Genomic DNA, 10,473 nt, shown 5'->3' on the forward strand with positions numbered 1-10,473 from the left:
ATTTTGCAGTTTCTTCAGTTTTAATCTACAGTTCATAACCGATAGATTGTGGTCAGAGTCCACATCCGCCCCTGGAAATGTCTTACAATTTGAAACCTGGTTCCTGAATCTCTGTCTTACCATTATATAACCTATCTGAAACCTGTCAGTATCCTTATAGTGACGCTATTAGTGCCATTGTTAAGCGATTGGTGTGAAATGTGAACAGACATTATCTTTCAAACGTAGAAACACGCCTACCAACTGTCTATGTCGTAGAATTCGTTCTCGGTATTCAGATTTTTTTCCGTCAACGTACTTATCCTTGTTCCTCAAATAAGCTTAACAGCGGAAAACGTCTTTCTAAAGTGATGCAGGATATTACACGTGTGGTGTGCGTTTTCTGATTCGTAATTTTAAATTTGAAAAATATGCAAAAAATCAGCCAACCGGTTGCATAGGTTTTCTCCTCACACGAGACCGGTGTTACTTACGTTTTAATGTTTGACCTTTCGAAGAGCATTATGTTTTATATTTTAATGTATGACTTGAGCAACTCAGCTCTTAAATCACTGTGCATCTTTGACGATATGTTCTTCACGTAATTACCTCACCTTCTGATGAAGTCACCGTTAGAGATGATGAAACCTGGTCAAGGTATATAGAAAACCTATGCAACCGGTTGGCTGATTTTTTACATATTTTTCAAATTTGTGCATACGGTTGCTGCAAACGCCAGCCATGTTCATAGTTGTTCGTAATTTTATTTTTTAGTGAACAGTCGCGAACTGGAGCAGGAACTACTTTCAGATAAACTGAGTCATTCGCATAGTGGAGGACAGGGCGACGTGTACAGGGCTGGCTCGGCCAGCCGGCACCGCAGCCCTCGGGGCCTGCGGCTGCGCCTGCTGCTTTTATTGTGCTGCGCATCCCTTTGTCTCTGGGCGAGTGATGGAGCGCCTCTGTCACAGGGGGTGGCACACCGCTCCGCGGGGGCGGGGGGGGGGGGGAAGACACCCCCTGCCATTGTTACGTCCCGCCCAAAAAAGCTACCCACGCCTCCGGTCCACGCGTTAAGCCTTCGGCACACGGGCCGTGTTGTCGAACGTTAACGTTGAGCGTGCCAAGTTCAACGTGCTGCTGAACGCTCAGGAACGATGCGACTCGTGCACACGGTACGTGGGCCCCAACGTGGTATACGCGATCGCAACGCACTCCGGCGGCAGTTGAGGGAAGTTTCTAGTTCGTAAATCACACTGTTTACTAAATGGGCGCGCGTAAAATTCCCACGTTAGCTCTATTAAAACGCACGTTTCCTCCATCGTCCACGAAAAGGAAAGTACCATGTCCAGTCAATAAGCACACAGGCTTATAAAAGTTCCATTACAAACAGTGCGGTACAAATTTGCAACACTTCTTCACATAAGATAAACATTATTTCATCGTTCCCACATTTTAGTAAAACTCTAAGGTCAGTCTTACTTGACCACTGTTCTTACCCAATGGCAGAATATTTGCAACACGTGAATTACGAAGCGTAAAAGAAAAAGGAGCAAAACAGCTTTACACAAGTAGCGCAAGGTGTCCTGTACATAAGCCAATCGAACACCCAAAGAAAGGTGAACTTATATTTCCGCAACATCAAAAATATATAGTATATATTAAACTAATAATAAAGTAACAGAACCTTATAAAAACGCACATGTTAGGAAAAAAAATTTACGTAATGGTGAGTCGCGAACCACCATCCAAACATAAAAGTTTCTCTATCCAGTGACGCTCCCCACCACGCTAAACGAACATTCGAAACTTGGCTGCCATTCCTGGAATGTTACCAACGTTAGCACTTGCTGACAGCTTTAATCGTAACTATGTTACCAACTGAAATTTAATTATAACAAATTGTACCAAGAACAATGCGTTTTGGGTGCATCCTCAATGTATTGCTGCCTTCAAATAGCCGACTCTCATAATACGCAAGTTACAATAATTCTTTTGCCACGAATACGATGTTTCTCATTATCTTATTGGAACAAATCACACAACTAACAACGGATTTTCCAGTGATTCTCAATTCGCTCGTGCTCAGAAATGGCATATACATATACGTGTAGGATTGAAATGAATGCCAATATGGCGCCTCATAACTCTGTACTGAAGGGAGATGGCGTGCGTGTGACGTAGGTGGCGTTGTGCCATCTCATTGGTCAACGCTCAGACGCACGCTCAGAGTATCTGACACGCCAGATATTGCTCTGCACGGTCGGAAAGACTCCCGAACGTGCTATTCCACGCTATGACGTCAGAAACTCGGCACGCTCAACGTTCGGATGCACGGTCCGTGTGCCGACGGCTTTAGGCGAGCGCTGTGGGCGCTATCCCATCGAGTTTTGCTAAAGTTATCGAGAAGGTTGTTTATACAAGGTTAATGGAGCATTTAAATTCACATAATTTGCTATCAATTGTACAGTCTAATTTAACAACTGGAAATGCTATATTAGGTTTTGGACGGATTAAATAATAGGTTGCGAACGCTAGGTGTTTTCTTTGATTTAACGAAGGCTTTTCACTGTGTTGACCACAAAATATTACTGCAGAAGTTGGACCATTATGGAGTAAGGGGAGTACCTTACAATTGGTTTGCCTCTTACTTTTAGAACAGAAAGCAGAAGGTGATTCTCCGCAATATTGGGAGTGGTAGTGATGTTCAGTCCCAATGGGACACTGTTAAGTGGGGCGTTCCCCAAGGGCCGGTGCTGGGGCCACTGCTGTTTCTTATTTATATAAATGATATGCCTTCTAGTATTACAGGTGATTCAAAAATATTTCTGTTTGCTGATGACACCAGCTTGGTAGTGAAGGATCTTGTCTGTAATACTGAAACAGTATCAAATAATGTGGTTCATGAAATAAGTTCGTGGCTTGTGGAAAATAATTTGATGCTAAATCACAGTAAGACTCAGTTTTTACAGTTTCTAACTCACAATTCAACAAGAACCGAATTTTGATCACACAGAATGGGAATATTACAAGCGAGACGGATCAGTTCAAGTTTCTAGGCGTTCGGATAGACAGTAAGCTGTTGTGGAAAGCCCATGTTCAGGATTTTGTTCAGAAACTAAATGCTGTTTTATTTACCATTAGAACAGTACCTGAAATAAGTGACAGTTCAACACGAAAAGTAGTCTACTTCGCATATTTTCATACGCTTATGTCGTATGGTATTATTTTTTGGGGTAATTCTTCTGATTCAAAAAGGGTATTTTTGACTCAAAAACTCCTATGAGGAGTACTTAAACCGGCAGAGGAAGATTTCTCTGGCGGTAAATTAATTAAACCAACAAACACTCTGCCTCTGCCAATCCACGTTTCTGGGAACCGTCGGTCCAGGAATCGACGCACACGGCGACTGAAATGTGCCGGCGCCCCGTCATGTTGGAACCACATGCGTTGTCTTGTAGGGAGCGGGACGTCTTCCGGCAATTCTGGCAATGCTCTGGAGAGAAAACTGTAATAGTGCCTGCCATTTAATGACCTAGGTAGGAGATACGGCCCAATTAAACAGTCCCCAACAACACCGACCCAAACATTAACGGAGAACCGCACTTGATGAGCGCTAGTAACTGTGGCATGTGTGTTATCCTCACTCCAAACATGCGAATTGTGCATGTTGAAGACTCCATCACTCCCGAACGTTGCTTCATCGGTAAACAACACGGAGGATCGGAATGTAGGATGCATTTCACACTGTTCCAGGAACCACTGCGAAAACTGTGCTCTGGGTGGATAATCAACTAGTTCCAGGTTGTGGACACGCTGTATGTGAAATGGGCGTAACAACTGCTTTCGAAGGACTGTTCTTACATTCGTCTGATTTGTCCCCGTGTTACGTGCAATTGCACGAGTGCTGATTGAAGGATCCCGCTCCACATACTGCAAGACCGCTTCCTCAAATTGCAGCGTTCTTACCGTGCGACGGCGTCCCTGTCCAGGTAATCTGCTAAATGACCCGGTCTCACGCAGACGTTGGTACACAGCAGCAAAGGTCGTATGATGCGGGATACGGCGATTAGGATATTGCTGTTGATAAACCCGCTGTGCAGCTCGTCCGTCGTGGTGCGCTACGTAGTACGCACCAGCCATATCAGTGTACTCACTCCAGGTGTATCGCTCCATTAGGAAACAGAGACAATGCGCTAGCACACTGGTGGACAGCAGTTGCCTACAACTGAAGAGTATAGTACGCCCTCTAACAACTGAAGAGCATAATACCGCCTCCACCGGTTTAAATAATCCTCATAGGAAAAAATGAGATTTGTTTTGATGTCCCCTACAACCTCCCAGAGTTTGTCGGTTTCAATACTTTTCACCCTGTATAACGTGCAGCGGATATTTTTATAGGCAGGTACTATATTCTTTCCGCCGATATGTCGATACTTTTTTCCGATTTATCGAGAACCGACCAACATACTTTTTAAAAATCGATACATGGGACTCCAGATACGTTCAAAAAATACCGAAAGTCCTAGTCCCCACACGTGGCCTCTTCTCCACCAGACCAGAGAGAAGTTCACTGGCCAGGAGGGACGGCAGGCGTCGGTGTTAGGTCGCGGGCCGACGAGAGGCGAGCCGCTCGTTTGCGGCGTCTATTTCTGGGTGTAGAGGGCCGGCGCCGCGACGCCGCCGCCGCAGCCGCAGCCGCCGCTATTCCCGGAGGCGGCGCCGCTTCCTGCCCGCCAGCCGACTCGAGGCCTTCACTCCACTCGTTTATCGCCGCGGGGGCGGGGGGACACTTCTTATCCCACTGTAGCAATAGACGGCAAATCATCGAGTACAACTGAAGTGGTATGGACTGGAATACAGGGGAGAACCGATAGACGTATCAAGGTACCCTCCGCCACACACCGTCAGGTGGGTTGCGGAGTATGGATGTAGATGAAGATGAAGTGATATCACGTGTTCCCCAGGGAAGCGTCCTGGGAGAAATCAGAGCTCGAACAGAAAGGTTTAGGTGTTTCCCGCGCGCTGTTCGCAAGTGGAATGGCAGGGAGATAGTATGATTGTGGTTCAATGAACCCTCTTCCAAGCACTTAAATGTGAATTGCAGAGTAGTCATGTAGATGTAGATGTTGATGTAAACTTCTGGCACGGCAATTTCTCCTCCGACGCGGCGTTCGAGACGTGATGCCACTCTTTTTTTTCGGCCGGTTTCGGTTAAAATAAAGACGTAATATCTTGAGCGACATAGAGGAATTCCCTCGCTTCTGGCACTGCAGTTTAATGAAGGTCCGACAGGCGGCGGCGCTATACGCAGCCCAGCCCTCAAAGTGGCGCCTGTAGCCACGAGTCTCTTGCAGCGTCTGCCACTGCACTCGGCTCAGCATCTCTGTGACGGTTTCGCTCTCACTAAATGAACCTGTGAAGAAACGCGCTGCTCTTCTCCGTGCTTCCTCTGTTGGCACTACGAGTCCCAGCTCCTCAGATTCCGCACTGACGAGTAGTATATAGGTGTTAGTCGAATGAGGGTTTTGTAAACTACTTCCGTTTTTCATCGACTACACCATCAGATTAGTTGACTTGTCGCTCTAACGAAGTAGGCGAGTGTCAGCAATATGTCTCGTGGTCTTATCGTGGCGTGTTTATCTTCTGCCGTTAGGTCAGACGATACAAATGCCACTTGCACGCTTAGAGTAGCAGGTTGAAGGTGACCAACTTTAAACAGAACTTGATTAATTTTCACACACATTTATTAAAATAGTAAAAAGCATAGACATTACGTAACTTGATTCTGGATGCTGTTTACAATTGACAAACTGATGTTCCTTTGGTCTTGGTACGTTAATCCTATTCTCACATATCTCTCATACTTGACAAAATGTCTATACATTTATCTTCATGGCTATGTACAGGAATGTGATAATCTTATTACGCGCAGACTGAAACTTGACTATAGACTGGTACAGACAAATGTAGAGTAATGCAGACTGTTGCAGACAAATACAGACTGACTAATCGGAGGTCTGTAGTTGTGGTACGAGGTACCCTCCGCCACGCACTGTATGGTGGATTGCGGATTGTATGTTGTTGTTGTTGTTGTCTTCTTCAATCCTGAGACTGGTTTGATGCAGCTCTCCATGCTACTCTATCCTGTGGATGCTTCTTCATCTCCCAGTACTTACTGCAACCTACATCCTTCTGAATCTGCTTAGTGTATTCGTCTCTTGGTCTCCCTCTACGATTTTTACCGTCCACGCTGCCCTCCAATGCTAAATTGGTGATCCCTTGATGCCTCAGAACATGTCCTACCAACCGGTCCCTTCCTCTTGTCAAGTTGTGCCACAAACTCCTCTTTTCCCCAATCCTATTCAATACGTCCTCATTAGTTATGTGATCTACCCATCTAATCTTCATTCTTCTGTAGCACCACATTTCGAAAACTTCTGTTCTCTTCTTGTCCAAACTATTTATCGTCCATGTTTCACTTCCATACATGGCTACACTCCATACAAATACTTTCAGAAACGATTTCCTCACACTTAAATCTATTCCCGATGTTAACAAATTTCTCTTCTTCAGAAAGGCTTTCCTTGCCATTGCCAGTCTACATTTTATATCCTCTCTACTTCGACCATCATCAGTTATTTTGCTCCCCAAATAGCAAAACTCCTTTACTACTTTAAGTGTCCCATTTCCTAATCTAATCATCACCCGACTTAATTCGACTACATTCCATTATCCTCCTTTTGCTTTTGTTGATGTTCATCTTATATCCTCCTTTTAAGACACTGCACATTCCGTTCATCTGCTCTTCCAAGTCCTTTGCTGTCTCTGACAGAATTGCAATGTCATTGGCGAACCTCGACATTTTTATTTCTTCTCCATGGACTTTAATACCTAGTCCGAATTTTTCTTTTGTTTCCTTTACTGTTTGCTCAATATACAGATTGAATAACATCGGGGACAGGCTGCAACCCTGTCTCACTCCCTTCCCAACCGCTGCTTCCCGTTCATGCCCCTCAACTCTTATAACTGCCATCTGGTTTCTGTACAAATTGTAAATAGCCTTTCGCTCCCTGTATTTTACCCCTGCCACCTTTAGAATTTGAAAGAGTGAATTCCAGTCAACATTGTCAAAAGCTGTCTCTATGTCTACAAATGCTAGAAATGTAAGTTTGCCTTTCATTAATCTATTTTCTAACATAACTCGTACCGGCCGCGGTAGTCTCGCGGTTCTAGGCGCGCAGTCCGCAACCGTGCGACTCCTACGGTCGCAGGTTCGAATCCTGCCTTGGGCATGGATGTGTGTGATGTCCTTAGGTTAGTTAGGTTTAAGTAGTTCTAAGTTCTAGGGTACTGAACACCACAGCAGTTGAGTCCCATAGTGCTCAGAGCCATTTAACATAACTCGTGGGGTCAGGATTGCCTCACGTGTTCCAACATTACTGCGGAATCCAAACTGATCTACGCCGAGGTCGGCTTCTACCAGTTTTTCCATTCGTCTGTAAAGAATTCGCGTTAGTATTTTGCAGCTGTGACTTATTATGTAGATGAAATGAATCATACCGCGGCTGGCCACGGCGCGGCTTCCAGAACCTCACTGGCGCTCTTGCTGCGGGCCGCAGGGTTGTCACGGGGGTCACATTAGACTGATTAGAGTGTAGCGCTGGACGCTCCTCTGACGGAGAGACCGACACACCTGAGTCGGTAGCGGCTACATTCCCGTCACACGCGGTGAGCCCGGCGCAGGTGCGGCGGCGCAGGCGGTATGGGCGGTGCGTGGCGGTGCGTGCCTGCGACACGCCGAGCGCCGCCGGCATGCGGGACGCGCACGTGTGCGCTCGGTTACTCTTACACCCTGTGCTCCCGTCGCCCCTTTGTCACGCGCACGTTCACGCCGACGCTCACGTTCGCGCTTCCTGAGCCACTCCGGCGCATCCGCTTCCGCAGCCGGGCCGCTCCCGTCGCGCACGCCTGACCGGAATGGTCGCGGACCGCAGACCGACGCCGACACCTGCGTCGCCCTGCTCCGAATGCTGGGCGGGTCCCCTCGCTGCCCGCACGCTCGTCGCACGAGCCAACTCCCGCACCACTAGGTGCAACTCTGCATTTGGAAACCTTCCGACATCATTGACGGCTTATTCTTACGTCTACGCCCGTACCCTACAAACCACTGTGAAGCAATGGCGGAGGGTAGCTGTCATTGCACCAGTAATCATAGATTCCTGCTGTCGTATCCACCTGCTACAAGGGCACGCTTTTCCTTGACATAACGAGAATCGACGTAATGTGTTTCTTTATCTTTTATCCTGCGTATTTTCTAACTTTATAGGAATCAGTTACGAATGAATAACCTAAAATACCATAATATTCTGTTCGTCAAATGGTTCAAATGGCTCTGAACACAATGGGACTTAACATCTATGGTCATCAGTCCCCTAGAACTTAGAACTACTTAAACCTAGCCGGCCGCGGTGGTCTCGCGGTTCTAGGCGCGCAGTCCGGAACCGCGCGACTGCTACGGTCGCAGGTTCGAATACTGCCTCGGGCATGGATGTGTGTGATGTCCTTAGGTTAGTTAGGTTTAACTAGTTCTAAGTTCTAGGGGACTGATGACCTAAGATGTTAAGTCCCGTAGTGCTCAGAGCCATTTGAACCAATTGATCGCCCACCGTACAGCCCGGACTTGCGTCCCTCTAACTTTCGTCTGAACACAAATGAACCGCTGACTATGAAAACAACATTTCGGAACACACGACGAGCTGCAACCCAGCAGAAAAAATTTAATATAGTTTAAGGGGGGTAGGACGCGAAACGGGCCGACTTGGAGGAGGAGAGGCACCACAGGACATTTTAACTTACACTGTCTATACTTTTACAAATAAATTCATAAAACTTTGTTAGCATGACCAGGAAGGATTCAGGATTCACACTCATAACAGAGGAAGTTCGAAAACACAACAAAACAATTTTTTTTTTACATGTGAAATTGCATCATTTTTTCACTTGGTACTAGCCACATTTGTTGCTGTAGGTACACTTTTTTTCGTAAGTAAGAGAGATTCTTCGATGAATTTGGCACAGCATACAAACCATACTTACAGGTGTATGAAACTCTAGAATTTCCCAAATCTGTTCAAAACTGTGGTAAAAATTGAGATAATTAACTATAAAATTCGAGTTTTCTCTAAACACGAAGTTTAAAACGTAACAGCCCATTCATTTTGCATAGATTAAATAAATTCTAGAGTTTCATACCCCTGTACGTATGGTTCGTAAGCTGTGAAAATTCATCGAAGAATCTCTCTTACTTATGAAGAAAATGTGTACCTATAGCAACAAATGCAGCCAATAGTAAGTGAAAAAAATTCATGAAATTTCACATTGAAAAAATATTTTTTCGTGTTTTTTAACTTCCACTGCTATGAGTGTGAACCCTGAATCCTTTCAAGTCATGCTGACAAAGTTTTATGAATTTATTTGTAAAAGTATAGATAGTGCAAATTGAAATGTCCTGTGGTGCCTCTCCTTCTCGAAGTCGGCCCGTTTGACGTCCTACCCCCCCCCCCCCCCCCCATAGTTTTGTACTGCGAGACGTTTTCCATCTCAGAAACCACTGCGAATAGGACATACGTCCAAACAAAGTCTTTTTCTTCAGAATCACAATCACCCCTGAAAGCATGTACTGACTCACTGCATAAGCATCGACTCTCTGGGATATAACAATGTTTTGTGTCAGCCTTGGTTGGGTACTCACCGTGCAGGGAGGGACTAGAGTGCTGCAGCGAGGAGTAGAGATGCTCCACGTAGGGGTTGAGGCGGTAGGCGGGGTGCAAGTCGGCGGCGGAGGAGACGGGGGGCGGCTGGGGGCCCGCGTTGCCGCCGCCCGGCGACGCGCCCGCCCCCGCCGCCGCCCCCGCGCCCGGCGCCCCCGGGGGCAGCACGGCGCAGCGCCGCGACGCCGCCAGCAGCTGCAGCTCGGAGAGCGCGCCCGTTCCGCCGGACCCCGCGCCCAGCCTGCGGACACATCCGGCAGTAACGGGTAATAAGACTCGTATGACATCAACAGCGTGTGTAAAAGATGCAAAAATTATACTGACTCATACTTGACAAGTTTTGTGAAGCGTAATTTGAACTGTTATTATTAAACACATTTCCATTCATTAATAGCTTATTACCCACCAGTCAGGAAACTGGCGACCCTGCCAGGATGCGAAGGGCAGCTACAGTAAGGGGGGTAGCGTGCAGTGTACACTTTAACTGGCAATAATGGGTAATAGACTAGTGTGTATCACAGTTAAAACTGTGACATCAACAGTGTGTGTAAAAGCTGCAAAATCTATACCTACTCATACTTGAAAAGTTTCGTGAAGCGTAATTTGAACTGTTATTATTAAATACATTTCCATTCATTAATAGCTTATTACCCACCCGTCAGGAAACTGGCGACCCTGCCAGGATGCGGAGGGCAGCTACAGTAAGGGGAGCGGCATGCAG

The 10,473-nt window shown here is 46.4% G+C and overlaps 1 protein-coding gene across 1 annotated transcript in view; it reads right to left on the reverse strand.

Moving 5' to 3' along the window:
- LOC126428019 (transcriptional activator cubitus interruptus) overlaps positions 1-9,878 on the reverse strand; it is a gene marked incomplete at its 5' end in the record, with an annotated part of 197,882 nt that extends 188,004 nt beyond the window's left edge. The window contains one exon of the mRNA XM_050089899.1: positions 9,734-9,878. Coding sequence (XP_049945856.1) covers positions 9,734-9,878 — 145 coding nt within the window. The remainder of the gene's footprint in view (positions 1-9,733) is intronic.
- Positions 9,879-10,473: the final 595 nt, after the last annotated feature.

This window comes from Schistocerca serialis, chromosome 12 (assembly GCF_023864345.2).
Source record: "Schistocerca serialis cubense isolate TAMUIC-IGC-003099 chromosome 12, iqSchSeri2.2, whole genome shotgun sequence".
Classification (NCBI taxonomy): domain Eukaryota; kingdom Metazoa; phylum Arthropoda; class Insecta; order Orthoptera; family Acrididae; genus Schistocerca; species Schistocerca serialis.